Source organism: Varanus komodoensis, unplaced genomic scaffold (genome assembly GCF_004798865.1).
Source record: "Varanus komodoensis strain SLA01 unplaced genomic scaffold, ASM479886v1 scaffold34_1, whole genome shotgun sequence".
Classification (NCBI taxonomy): domain Eukaryota; kingdom Metazoa; phylum Chordata; class Lepidosauria; order Squamata; family Varanidae; genus Varanus; species Varanus komodoensis.
The window spans coordinates 8,603,387-8,618,098 of NW_025335854.1; the positions used below are offsets into that span (position 1 = coordinate 8,603,387).

The window sequence follows — 14,712 nt, forward strand, 5'->3', positions numbered from 1 at the left end:
ATCGGAGTCTTGCCTGGAGCGAGCTTCAGTTTGCCAGCCCTCGTCCAGTCCATTCTCAGGTGCCACTTTAGCACATTCACAGCCTCACCTGCTGAAGACGAGAAGGAGAGACAGAGCTGCGTGTCGCCGGCATACTGATGACAACGCACTGCAAAACGCCGGGTGACCTCCCTCAGCCAATTCGTGCAGGTGCTCAATAAGAAGAGGGACAAGACCAACCCTGGAGGATCCAAGGGGCAGAGCAGTGTCCCCCAAGCACCACCGCCTGCAGCCCGTGATCCAAGTAAGAGCAGAGCTGAAGCAGCGTCGTGTCTCTCGCATCCGACTCAGGCAGCCACTCCAGAAGAACACCATGGCTGATGGTACCGAAAGCTCCCGAGAGGCCCAGGAGGACCAACGGGGCCGCACTCCCCACCTCTCCCAGCACAGTCATCATACGGGGCGATCAAGGCTGCTTCTGTGCCAAAACCAGGCCTGAGCCCCAACTGAAATGCACCCAAGAATGCCTGGAGATGGTTGGCCACCACCCGCCCAAGAGCCTCGCCCTGGAAGGGGAAGTTTGCCGGTGCCCTAGAACTGCTGCATTCTTCTGGGTTTCTTTAGGAGTGGTCTCACCACCCCTTGCTTCAGCTGGCCAGGGACCACTCCGTCTCAGAGAAAAGTATTCATCACCTCCCCAGCAAACCGTCCCCTCCCAGCTGGCTTTTATTAGCCAAGCAGTGCAAGGATCCAGTATGGACATGACGGCACAAACCTGTCCGAGGAGCTTGCTGACATCCTTGAGCCGCATCAACCAGAACTCATCCAGAACTACTGCGCCAGGCTGTGCTCTGGATATCTCACCTGATTCCACTGCTCTAACACTACTCCTGGCAGAGACAAGAGAGTTTGTCCAGGAAGTGTCTAGCAAACAGACTGCACTGGCCCTCAGATGGCTTCTCCAAAGCAGAAAAGAGCATTCCTTCTGTCATAAATGTGGACTTCTACGTATAATGGACAAGAATGATGCTCAGTCTACCTGGAACCTGCAGCATGATAGGCCTGCTGGAGGAGGTGTCCCCAGGAGGCAAGCTTACCCAAGTGGCTGAGGGCATCCTTGTCCCAGGGCCAGGTGCCAGCACCGGCCAGCTCCTCCTGCACGGAGCTGGCGAAGTAGACGTTGAGGAAGTGGGTACTGTTCAGCTGAAGCGCCTCCTTCAGCTCCTTCACACTCATGTATGCCCTGCAGGGTGGCGAGAGGGAAAATGGTGACACACACACAATACAAAACAGAATGGAAACAGGTGAAAACGGAATGCAGCGTCCATGCGGGCCACCTCTGATGCTCACAGTTCAGTTGCAGAGCATCTACCTTCACCGAGGACCGGGACCACTAGGAAAGGACCAGTCGATCAAAGGGCTGAGTTGGGTTGCTACGAAGCATTTTACAAGATTGCCCTTGATGAAGGAGGCACCGCCTGTGACACCGGTTGCGCTTAAACAATGACCTGGGCACCACTGAGAAATTGTGCCTTTGGCCTCTTCCTTCACTTCTGTTTCATATACAGCAGCTTCATACAAGGAGCATTTCAGACTCCTGTGAGACACTACAAAACTACAACCCTTCAGAAAAGAGGGCCATTATTCTGGATGCTGCACTTCATGGAGCTGATGATACAAACAGGCACAGTTCGGAAACCAAGAATAAGGGAGCAGAAGTGTCCTGGATCAGAGCTGAGCACCTCTCGCAGATACTAGTCCTCCTTTGTCAATACCACACAACTTGGTTGTTACCCTCCAACCTCCAAAGCACCCAGCTTGCACCAAAGGCCACAGCCAGCGGCTCCTATTTCCATTTCTGGAGCAAAAGGGGAGGCTTGGCCAGTCCCCGGTGGGCTGCATTCAAAGCAGTGGCCCTTCATCTACTTCCATTTGCTTTGCACGAGGGGGACAACTCGTAGGCTGGAAAGGGGGTGAGGGCTGCCCCACTGCTGACCCTGCAGCACTGAAGACGCTGCCCGACCTCCACACACACGAAGAGAGCAAGGCCACTTCGTTAGCTGGCGTGGAGGAAAAGCGGGGGGAATCTCAGCCCGAGAGTCTCTTCCTTCTTTCAGCCGAAAGCTGAGCTGAAGAAGAAAGCGGGTCTTCAAAAACCCATCTCTCTTTCGAGCCTGGCTTTGCAGGCCTGTTGACACCTCAGCCTGGCTTCCCTCAACTCGATTACTGCACCCCTGGCAGCTGCAGTGAGAGGTGAGAATCGGGACCTCTGCAACCCCCTGTGTTTTAAAGCCACACAAAAGTTTCATCCATGGGGTGAGGTCTGTGATGGTCACAAATGCAAGGATTCTGCTTTCCAGTGATGGAGGTACCTGCACAAACAGCCCCTGAGTAAGAGAATAAAACGGGAAATGTACTATCAAGGCATACTTTTAGACAGACAAGCAAAGCACGCTCCCCAAAAAGAAAAAGACTTTCGAAGAGACACTCATTCAACCCCCCAGAGCTATTCAGTGGACTCGAATCCTAAAATAAACTCAGTTTCCAGATCATGTTCATCTAGGAAAACCACTCCAAAGCCGTGGAGTCATCCACATTCCATGGACTGAAGGCAATCGTGTTTGTAGGATATTCCTGCCGTCTCTCTAGAGGAGCATTTTTCCCCACTGACGCCTGCAGGTCCCCTGACATTAGCACAGTGTCTCTCTTCCCTTAACTTCATTATAAACCTCCCCATTTTCCTTCCCACTTACTTGAACCAAGCAAATTTGGGCTGGATGCGAGGAAGGGGAGACACTGTCCTTCAGCTGCAGACATCCAATCCCGAATGCCCCGCAAGAGAACAAACAACATGTAACAGAGCAAGTCAAGCCTGGAATAGACAACTCCCCGGGGCTCCTTCTCCGGCTGGTGTCTCCAGTGGAGTTTCCATCCGTCATAAACAAGTATCGGTGCCAAGTGACGCATGACTATCTGCCTCAGTCATTCGCATCCCTCAGGCCTCCTGGCCAAGCTGTCTCAGCCTACCTCGACCTGGGCCCCCGGAGGACCGGACAGCCGACGGGGGCCACGCTAAGGGACCCCCACACCTCAAGCCATCGTGCTGAGGAGCATCCGACGAAGGGGGAACGGGCCTCTCGGCGACTACCCTTCCAGCTACACATTCAAGAGGACACAAGTGCGAAGTACATCACACACCGCCAAGGGACACAGTTGTAGGGAGGATAAGATATCCTGATGTCCGTGTGTTGGTCCTATTTCAAAAGTTGTGCTTGTGGTATGCATAGTCCTTGTTGCAAACTGCATTGGGCCACAGTTGTTTGCAGTCAGAATTACCAGTTTCTTCTGAGAGATGAGATCCCTGTAGTTAGCCATGAAGTTCTGAATGAAGGGTAAAGCCAACATAATGCAGTGACTGCCTTAACAGAACTGAATTAATTGATGTCTCTCCCATTCACAGCTTCCTACTCAGAGGGACTATTACCACAGAAGGCGTTTTTCCTCAATACTTTAATATTGAGAATGATGGGGCAGGTTGCTAGGAGTCTACTTACCGGTCACAATATTTTCTTCGACGTCCAACTCAGTTTGCCCACTGATGTGGTGAGCTAGGGGACTGGCATATTTTCATAAGTGACCATGTTAAAAAGGGCCCACCCATTGAGCGGCATTCCCAAATGGATGGAATCCATCCTACCCCCAACCCTAACCCTGCCCTCCCACCAAGCCCCCCAGCAATCACTTGACCAGGAATGGGAACAACTGACCATCCTGTGTGGGGGAAGCAAGGCAGTTCTCCAGGGCAAGTGGGCCCACCTTCAGCCAGAGCAGAGGTGGTCTGAGGAGGCTGATGTGAGGAATGCCATGCCCAAATGCTGAGGAAGCCCGTGAGGCAGAGGAGAAGGCCGGGACAGCAAGCGCAGGGCCCAAAAGCCAGAAGCAGCCATCTGGGGCACAAGAGAAAGCGACCCTCTGGGCTCCTCGGGGGAAAGCACAGCTGGCGGAGTTCTAGTCATGTCAAGGCAAAACACAGAGCTGTGCACTGGAGAAGCTCCTCCCGTGGGCCCCGTCCAGCCTCCCTCATCTGGACGCCCAGTCTCGTCCCGCATTCCCCCCACTTTTCTCAGCCCTGCCCTTCCACCACCCCGTTCCCTCTGCTCTTCTGCTCTTCTTGCCGATCAGCCGAGCAGCGGCGGGAGATCAACACTCAGCTGATCCCCAGGAAACCGCTGAGAACTGGGGCTGCGCAGCGGCTCGGACGGAGCTGCTCAGCTACACTCCAAGCTTGTTTTGGGGTTGAACGGAGGGTTCCCCATAATGAAACTGGGCTCTTAGCCTGCTAAGGGCTACCGTCTCCTGTAATGCGGGGCAGGAGGCAGAGCAGGGCAGGGGTACTTTCGTATACATTACCTCTATATTATTCTACAGGGAATATATTCTATACATCCTTTGGCTCATGTCAACATGCAACCTATGGGTGCATTGCTGGAACAAGGAAAAGAAGGCACACTTTCTAAGGCTAACTGATCCACTGGTAATATCCTGACATTCAATATTTGCCTACAGTTCACTTGTTTGCTGTATTTGGCATTGCCTGCAGCTTGCTTGCACTTGCTCAGAGGTGACGGTGTCGTGCATAAATGGAATGAAAAAGACTGAGGCAAAGGAAGCCAGATGCCTCTAGAAAATATAGTGGGAAAATAATGGAACTGGGTTGACTGTTGTCAGAAATTTAAAATTTAAGTCCTCCTCTCAGAACCCAAAACTCTGTTCAGAATTCCTGAATGGGAGGAGAACAGGCCAGGCAGCTTTCTTTTCTGCCAGCTGCATCATAGCCCACTTCATTTCAGCTTCCATTCCTTGGGAACGGCAGGCCACCCCACTTTAAATGCACATTAAAAAAAAAAAAAAGGTTTTTGCTCTTAGTGTTTTCTCAGAGGGGGCCCTGGCCAAGAACATACATGACATGGTGGGCATGTCGTGAGTGGAGCTGGCTGGAGCCGGGGGTCAGACTAGATGGCCCGGGGTCAGACTAGATTTCTATGTTTCTATGACATCCTTTGTATGCAGCTCAGCCCCACGTTCCCCATGGAAAGGATCCGCGTGCCAGTCACGTGAAGGACCAAAGAGGCCGGGCAACCACTTTTGCTCAGAGTAAACCATCTTGGTTCTGTTGGACAAACCCCTCCAGGGCACTTAAGGTTCGGTCCATGAACACGCCTGGAGCGGCCCTCCAGCTGGCTTCTCCCTGGCTGTTCAGGCCCTGAAGGGGAGGATGGTGGGAGCCTTCAGGATCCAAGGCCCATCCCTGATTTCCCCCAGAAGAGCACCCAGTGAGGATCTTGGACAAAAAGGCATGGCAGTGTCTGGAGAAAAGCACGGGCACCTGAGGGAGCTGAGCTGGTCCCAGCTGATTTTTACTTCGGGGACCCCAAAGGACTGGGCTATGGCAGAACGTCTCACACTTCAGAAACCTGGCAAAGGAACTCACTTTCACCAGGACAGTGTTGCTTTAGCCAAGAGCCAGTTTTCAGCAAGCCAGCGGGCTGAAGGTTCCCCTCCACGGTGTGCTTATAAAGTCTCACGGTGCCCTGACCAAGGCCTGGGCATGTGCCATGTGGAAACATGAAGCGTGCTGACCCCTCCGGGAAGGAACTGCTGAGGATAAAACAGCCTATGATTGCACGCATATTCCACTGGAATTCGGATACTTTCCCCCCCAGTGGGCAGGCTAGAAGATTGGCTCAGCCCTCCGACTGAGCCTCACGAGTAGCTGGAAAATACTCAAGAGCCAGCAAAGCTCAGAACTATCTGTACAAGTAATCAGAGATGCTGGCTGGCTTTTCGAATCCCTCGTGGGCTCCCAGTCTGAAAGGCAAACTCCTTCCCATCACGCCGTGCACTGGGGACGACATCATTTCCTGAGCCCAGCCGAGCATGCCAAGATGTCGCGGGGCGGGGGGTGGGGGCGCTGGCGGGCGCCGGCGAGGACTGACCTCCTTCGCAGCGGGCAGGCAGGTGTTTCTGTGCCCATGAGAGGAATTCCACCAGATGAGCAAAGACCAATCGGCCCGGAGCATCTGTCATAGCGAAGCAGAGTTTGGGGTCGGGGTGAATGTCCTTTCGGGGTCCGTTGGGGCTTGGCACCTCTGACTGCAGAGTGATTGAAACCCCTCCCGTTTCTTGAATCCTACAGCCCCACGGTCATGTTGCTTAGGACTTCACCGACCCAGAGCGGATGGCCTGATCAGGTGCTGGTTCCGCTGCTGCGTTTCTCCTGAGCTGAAGGCCTGAAAAAGTCGTGGGTGACGGGTGGAGCGGCTCCTCTCTCTTCCCGGCCCACCAGGCTCGGCAAGAGCAAAAGGGGGGTCTGTAGGAGTGGCCGGAATTTGGTTGGTGCTGGAACCGAGTCTAAAAAGGGCCAGAAAGCTCTCTTGACTTGCAGGAAAGGAAATTCTGCAGCACTGTGGCAGAACGCGATGCTGGGGCGCTCAGCCCTGTTCCTCTCGACATCAATGAACCGTCCATCACAGGAGCACCTGTGACCTTCTCCCAAGAAACAGAGCCCTGAGTAAGCGGGGAAGCCCTGCAGCATCCCACCTCTTGGAAGCGAGGTGCACGTGCAGTGAGGGCAGCGGGATGGAGCGGTTACATTAAACGGCAGCAAAGCAGTTAATTTTCAGAGCAGTTGGCCTGCTGCATGGGTATCTTCTCCATGCCATTTCCTGAAAGCAAAGGGTTTGCAGCTTTGCCATGCACCCACAGAGCTCTTCCCCCTTACGGTTCTTGCCCAGGCACCATGAGGTGGGGCAGGGGGAGAGAATTTCCATCAGGATCCCAGCCGGGGGAGGGCCAACCCCGATGGAAACCCTCATGGCCTGCACTGGCTGCTGTTTCTGTTTTCGGACCGGGACGTCTGCTAGCAAAGAGTCAGAAGCAACGATGGCTTTTCTCCAGCTCAGGGCTGAGGCGCTTTGAGCAGGACGGCTCATCTCCATAAGCTCCGCAAGGGAGGCCACTTAAGTCCTTGGACTGGAGACCAGCTTCTGCTGCTGCTGAAGGTGAAGGTGCCAGTCTGCTTTGCCAGCTGTTACCTGCTTCGTGCACGTACCTGTGCCCCACGGGGACAGCTCCAGGCCCCCTCTCAGACCCTTCCAGCAGCACCACACAGGAAACACCTGGCGCCCAGATGCCGCCTTCAGCAGTGGGCTCCCCTCTGACCCAGGATCAGAACCAGATGAGGTCATACAGCGCTGGATGCGCCGCATTGAAAGGGAGCTCAAAGCACATTCCTTCGACACTCTGCCAGCCCATCTCACAGATGAACTGACAGAAACGCTGGTTCGCGATGTCGGCCTGACTCCCCTCTGCCTGCTGCTGCCTCCACCGCCTCTTCCTCCTCCTGCTCCATCTGGGGAAAATTTTAAAAAAATCTTCCAGATGCAAAGGCAGGCTCGGCTCCCATATGTTTAGTGCTTGTTTAAAAGAGAGATTATGGAATAGGAAGCTCCCTCCGGGGATGCTGGGTTTCTCTGGCAATTATTCACCTACATGAGACAGTATTTTGTGGCAAGGTTTTCCCTGAGGTCAAAATACTAAATTAGCAAGTTGGTGACCCCAAGAAGAGGACAACTACTCGGAATAATTTTTCACCGAAAAAGAATAAAAAGCACACTTGACTATTGGCCAGCCTGGGGTGCTTCCCCGATGGAAGGCAGCAATTTCCAGATGCACAGTGCACAGCTGGGAAGACCCTTCTAACAGTGCAAACATCTGGACAAGGGAATAAGGGAGTGGACAGCTGGAAGTCATTAGCAATGTGCCTTCTCGGATTCTTCTCCAAGGTTCACCTCTGCAATAAGACAGGCAACAAAGAAGACACACGCACCTCCACACATACGCACAACTGCCGCAAAGACAATGTTTTCTTCTCAGGTCCATAACCAGCCCTGAATCTCTCGAGAGAAAAACCTTTCCTTTGCTATGCTTGGTATGTCGAACATGCTTAGATTCTTTCCCAGAAAGATTTCCAATTAACTCTGGCTGTTCCTTTGGGCGGTGGAAGCAGAATAAGATCAACAGAGGTAGAAGAACGTGGTGAGCCCATCCTTTCAAAAGCCGCGTGGAAGACGAAATTTCAGCGGGTGAATCGCATGACCATTTCTCCCTGCCAGAATTTTGAGAATGACTAAAACTACAGGTGCCCGAGTCCTCCTTTCCATCTGGCCACTGCACTGAGACAAAATGGGCATAATAAATGGATATAATAAAGCGCCAATCTGAACGGTTGGCTGAGACAGAGCTCATTCCTTCAGTTTCCAGCTGGCCTTCATACTATCTGTCTTCAAGGAAACCTTTCCATGTCAGTGTGGAATGAGCCCCTGCGAAGAATCCACCGCAGAACCTCTGGATGCTGCAGGGAATCCAGGTGACTCAGATGACGCTTCAGGCCGGCCCGGTGTGATCTGACAGTGCAGGTGAGCAGAATATACCTGAGAGAAGCATGTGGCTGCGTGTGGCAGGGGAGGATCCCTAACGGTAGGAAAGCCACCCTCCAGAGATCGAGCCTGACCAAATTTCTTTTCTCACTGAATATCCTCAGCCAGATCTGCAGAAACCGCAGGACTCCTGGGAACACGGACTCAAAAATCGTCGTGCTAAAATGCAGCAGGCCTTCACGCGCACACCTGTGATTCAGCTGGGTACTTGCAACTCTTCAGTGGCTCGTACACAGGAAGGGCAAGCAAGCTTCAGGCCCACGGGTTGCCCTTTGCTGTTCTGCTAGAACTTCAAGGTCCAACAACCAGGGCCAAAGGCGAAACAGCAGTCCAGGAAAGGTGAACCATAACATGCATCGGCCCAGAAATGGGCTTTCAGTACCAGAACTACAGCTTACCTACACCTCCTAGAACACCCAAATCTACTCAGTCCCCATCCCCACTGTTCTGCTGCCACCGCAGCCCTCTTTCTTTCAGCAGGAGGGAAGGCTTTCTGTGGAAGCCATGCACTTTTGAGAGTCTTCTGAAAAGTGCCTGGAGTTCTACCAGCAGATCTCGGTCTCCTTGCTCCCTGCCATTAGGCTGCAGGAGGGACTACAGAGGCCCCCTCTCCTTGCCACCCCCTCCCACACACAGCACCCTTATCCCCACTATTTCCCCACAAATATGGAAAGCCATGCAGCAAGACCAGAAGAAATGGCTCCTGGGAAGGGATGGAAGAAGATGCCCTCGCCCTCACCCTTGCAGGGGCAACTGAGATCAGGAAAAGAGTAAGGGGGCAAAAGGAGGGAGGAAGGTGACTGACACACACACACACACACACACACACACCACTGCATTTGAGCAACAGAAAAACTGTTGGAAGAGCAAACAATGGCTCTCTCCTGTCACGCGCCTTCGCCCGACATGCAGCACCTGGGACATACACATCACGTGTCCTCCAGGCAGGGGAGTGGCAAGGAAAACACTTTCTCAGCACCCTCCCCGCACCCCGCACGTTAAGGTCCACCAAGCCTTCTGTTCCCTGACTCTCGCTGCTCATCACGACTCACTGAGCAACCTGCCACACTATCCTCTCGCTTGCCTTTCCACATACCAGCGCTTTGATCACTTTATGGAGGAACAGATGCTTGGCTCCCTAGATAACATTATTATTAAAACTGACTTAATTTCTACCCACCCTCTAATAAAAGTGGATTGATAATGGCTTCCAGGCCATCCCGTTAGTATTGCTTTCCTGGGCTTCTCCAACACTGGAATTTCCAAATGTCAGGGTCCCGGCCAGTACATGGCAGAACACATGCGCATGAGTCAGGCTGGGCTTGGGTGCAGGAGATCCATCTGGCTGTCAGCAGATCGGGGATCAAGGAAGCATCATATTCAATAAACCAAGCAAATGTTTATAACTGAAGAGCGCAGCCCATTAATCAGGATAGGAAAACAGGTGTAGGAAAAAGAGTGCTGACAAGAGAAATGGATGCTTCAAGCGGAACAAACGCAAAGGCGGACCAACACACAACAAGACAAAAGGCAATGAAACAAGAAAAGACCACCGGAACCCAGCCGAATCGTAGCTTGGAAGAGTTGGAAGGGGCCAGAAGGCCACCAGGTCCAGCCTCCTGCTATTGCAGGATGCCTGCAAGCCACATGCTCAAGCTGGGTTTCTCGTTGGCTGTTTTGCCACCTTTCGTACAATGAGGACTGCGGTAAAGAGAGACGTTTGCCAACTGTGTCAAAGCATGATTACGGACAAGGCACAAAAGCTCTCTACTGTGGCCCGTAAGTTTGCAAGATGGAATCCTCAAATCCACCTGCTAGAGCAAGAAGGGTCACCAAATCAGTGGCCGGGGGCTGAGTGGAGCCCAGAGACCGTCAGTGCGGCGGAGACCTGACCACCGGCCACACTTCCCCCTAAGAGGATGGACAAAGTGAAACGAGCGTACGAGTGACAGAAAGGCAAAAGCACAACAAGCAAGTGGCAGCCAACGGGGAAGGGGGCACACAGGGAGCTGCCCAGAATGCACAGGAGGAGGAACCACCGGCCCTGCATTTGGATGGAGGCCGAGGTTCTTTCTTCAGCAGAAGGATAAACTTGCTGAGCGCTTCTTCACATGCTGTAAACTTACAACATGGAACGCAGTTCCACGCAGGAAGTTCCATGAAATCTGCACACAGAGTGCCACGTGTGATGAGCCCGGAAGAATGCAGTTTGCTGGGGCTATGACATCCTGAAAAGCATCCGAGGGCATGTACACCGTGCAAACATACCGAGAAAGATGCACCCGTTGCAGTGAAGATATTGGGTTCATGAACTCCATGCAGGCAAAACACAGCATGTCGATGAAGTTCAAAACCCTAACTTATTTATGCCGTGTGTGAAGAAATATTATTTTGTCTGTCCTGAGTTGGCCAATTAAATAACCTAATTTGCAGTTAATCAAATCCCTCTTTGCTCCTTTGCGCAGGTCACAATAATTTGCAATCATTGCGCTGATGAAAGGAAGAACCCAGTAGCATGAGAGCAAATGTGCATTTTGGGCCTTCAGAATGGGATCGGCTGGGAGGGGACAGTGCACTTCTGACTGGAAAAGGTGCACAGAAATTTGGGGGACTGCGGAAGACACACCACAGAGCCAAGAAAGAAGGATGTGTTGAAACTGCTTTGTTGGAACAGCCCTCTAGACTAATTAAATAGTCACAAAATGGAATGGAGTATTTAAATGAGAGGAGGAAATGACACTGATGATTCTGATCATCTTTCTTTCTACACCACCCATATCCAGAACTTTCTGGGCCGACTAAGAAGAAAAACCCAGAAAATATATATGTAATAGAATATATCACTTTCCGTGCTTTACCCTCTACCAATGCTGTTCACAGTAACACAGTGCACAATATACCATGTTTGGTTTTCGTAAAGGAACACGTAAGTGGGAATCTTATTGATTTTGCCAGGCACAAAAGCACTTTGATTGCTCATATGGAAAAGTGTTGCACTGATTGGAAAGAGGAAAAGCACTCTCGAACCTTTGTTTAATGTTTGTATGAGAACATCGTGAAATCTAGTGGTTTATGCCATGTGGTTCTGAAGAACACCCTGGCCAATACATTGTCCACATGCTCTTCTCCAGAAAAACAGGGATTCCTCACCCTGTTCTACACGTAACATCAGGCGAGTGAGGCATCCCACCCGCCTTCCTTGCACGACTGCAGTATCTCGCTTTTTCTTTTTACCAAGGAACTCCGTGAATAAGAAAAAATGAGAATTCTACCAAAGCCCTTTGCTTTTTCATGAAATGTCAACACTTCCAGCATGTAAATTGTTGCACTCTGCCAATCAAAAGAATGGACTTGCTTCATCCACCGCCAGCAACCTAGTCCAGGGGTCCCCAACCTTTTCACTTCCGTACCCCTTGGCAGACGTACCCTTTCCATAAATTCTACCCTTCGTGTTGGCAAAATGTTTGTAATTAATTTAGCTGCTGTTATTTCAGAGGTACATGTTGCAATTGTAAATACGTAGCCCAATAATGGGATTAAAAGGCAACGGAATAATAAAGGGAACAGCCAGTGTGCATATATTTCCATGGTTTGGTTTTTTCGTGAAGCCCTAACTGTCCCGCTCACACCCCAGGGGGCATGCGCACCCCAGGCTGGGAGCCACTGGCCTAGCAGAATCCAGTCTGTCTACCAAGTGCTGGCTGGCTTTGTTTGGTGGGCCACGATATCAGGATTCCACTTTCCCATCATCCGGGTGGATGTCCTTCCGCTTTCTTCCGACTGCAGGCTGGAAAGCATGCGACTGCAAGGACAAGACCCTCCTGCCACCTGGTATGAAGCAGGCTTTCTGTGAGGTGTGCACAGCAGCATTTGATCCGTCAGCCCAGAGTGGTGCAGAGCAGACCAAGCCTTGTCAGCTCAGGGAGAACTGGGCCAGGGACTGGGACAAGATTCCCCCGTTAGAGCAAATCAAGAACCCGAGCGCAAGTCCAAGCGTCTGTCCCCATCTTCAGTCCCTTTCCGCTGACCCCAACCCAGTGAGAGGATCTGGCTCACCTGCCCACGGCTCCGTTGCCAGCTGTATGCAACTGGGGGCTGGAACAGGAGCACGGTGGGACCCCCATGCCAGAAATGGGTTAGCTCAGCCTCCCCGAGTGCAAGACTAGATGCAATGCATGCAAGCGGAAGAGGACACGATCCCTTGCCATGATCGCGGCAGTAGCCGTCCCTCTCACCTTCCCATGGAGCTTTGAGGTGATGCATGTTACAGAAGCACAGACCTGGGAGAAACCAGCACCTGGATCGGGGAACCTGTACCAGGTGATTTCCAGTCCTCCCTCTCCCTCTCTCGTCCTCGCCGACCTCACTCAGTTGTTCTGAGGGCAAAATGGAGGTGGGGAAACCCACACGCTTCTCCGAATTAGGATGCACTTCTTGGAATCGGAATGGCACAAAATAGGATAAGCAAATTATTATCATGCAACTGTCTGCTTGCAGTATAAGATAACAGAAGCTGCAACCACATAATGCAAAATCGGTTTCTCCTAGCGAGAGTCGCATCACTCTGTCTCCACGGGCTTGCTTTGTTTGGTGTTTTTTTGATGGTAGCTGGTAGACAGAATCAATCACACCAGCAATAATCCCTTGCAAATGGAGCTTAATAGATTTTTGAGATGGCAGTCTATTGACCCACTAGACACTAATGGCTCGGGAGCCGCATGCGTCTGGCCTGCAGATGCACAGCAGACAGTGTATAAATGCTCCCAAATCGAAAAGGGTAGTAAAAACCCTTTTAAGCGGCAGGCCCTGCGAAAGCGCAGGAGAATTTCCAGCATTAGAGCCCTCGGTATTTACATTACAACTCCGCATGCTTGCAGAGTGAGATGCTGAACGGATCACCGGCAGGGAGCCGGTCTCTTCCCGTCAGAGGGAGGACGGTGGGCCCAGCGAGAAAGCCGAGTGGCCCAGGAATGCCCCACAAAGTGTTGGGAGTACCAAATGAGTGAGTTGGGAGCAGGCTGTCAGCCCGCTTTTAAGCACAATGTTTCCCAGTGAGACATTCTGAAGAGGAACCACAAGCTCCGCTTAGGAGAACAGTCCAGAGAAAGATGACGACGACGACATCTTGCAAAATGGGGTTCCCCGTATCGCAGTGGTGCCACTCAGAGCAACCTTTCAAAGCAAGTAACTTCAGCAGAACAAAGCATTTTACAGTCGGGGGGTTCAGAATTAGGGCCCGCTGGATTTAATGGCATTTATCCCAGATACACTGTGCAGCCTCGACAAGATAACCTGGGGTGGGAAGAGGGCCCACACACACCTCGCGTGACGGCGCCACAGGGGGAGCTGGGCTCCGCCTCCCTTTCAGAGGGACACTAAAGAGACAAGACCTGGCCAGGAAAAGCACCCCAGGGGTAACTGTGAGGGGAGATCTTTCATCAACTCTTCTTCTTTTCCTTCCATCATCTCATCACCACCACCCTCTGCTCCCCAAGCCGGCCATCCATTCGAACGGCAACTGGTTTTCTTTTCTTTTTGTTGCCCCGCACAAATCATTCTGGTGGGCAGGATGACATGGGGGCTGTGACCTTACACCTGGGAAACTCTGGATCCAAGCCTAAGCTCTGCCATGGGGTCAAAGAATGGGTGGGACCTGGGCAAACGCCCCCTCGGACAGAGCAAGGAAGGGTGATCGGATTTAAATAAATACTTTGTAGATGATAAAGTGCTTTGCAGGTGGGAAAGTTCTCCATAACATGAAGGTGATGGAACAACAAACCCACCTGCACTATGAAGCTTTCTTGGTCAGAAAACGTGCAGTTGTTTCTGGTATTACGAAGTCTGCAGCCTGCCTTTTTCCTCTTGCGGGAAAGCCCAGCTGCCTCCTCTTCCTCCCCATCGAAGCAGATGAGGCAGAGAGGCCGTGGCCAACAAGCTCAGAGTCAACCCGAATCTCTCAGGTCCCCACAGCAACACTCCCACCGCCGCACCAGGCCGACGGCACCACGGGCGGTTGCTTCTTTGAGGGGATCTCAGCAGTGGCACAAGCAAGTCCTTCTCAGGGTGAGAACAAGGGAAACATCCTATCTCTCTTCCAGGCTTTCATTCACAAGCTGACTGCCTGGAAAGCTTCCCCAAGACAATGTCGTTTGCACTGCCTGTGATAAATCAAAGGAGCAAAACTCCGTTCCTGCTGCTATTTTCCACAATTATAATTAAAGCAGGGTGAGCCGAA

General features: G+C 52.1%; 1 protein-coding gene across 1 annotated transcript in view; it reads right to left on the minus strand.

Moving 5' to 3' along the window:
- The window catches only part of PAPPA2 (pappalysin 2), a 106,236-nt gene that overhangs the window by 69,904 nt on the left and 21,620 nt on the right, over positions 1–14,712 (minus strand). Inside the window, exon 4 of the mRNA XM_044439142.1 lies at positions 1,077–1,222. Coding sequence (XP_044295077.1) covers positions 1,077–1,222 — 146 coding nt within the window. The remainder of the gene's footprint in view (positions 1–1,076; positions 1,223–14,712) is intronic.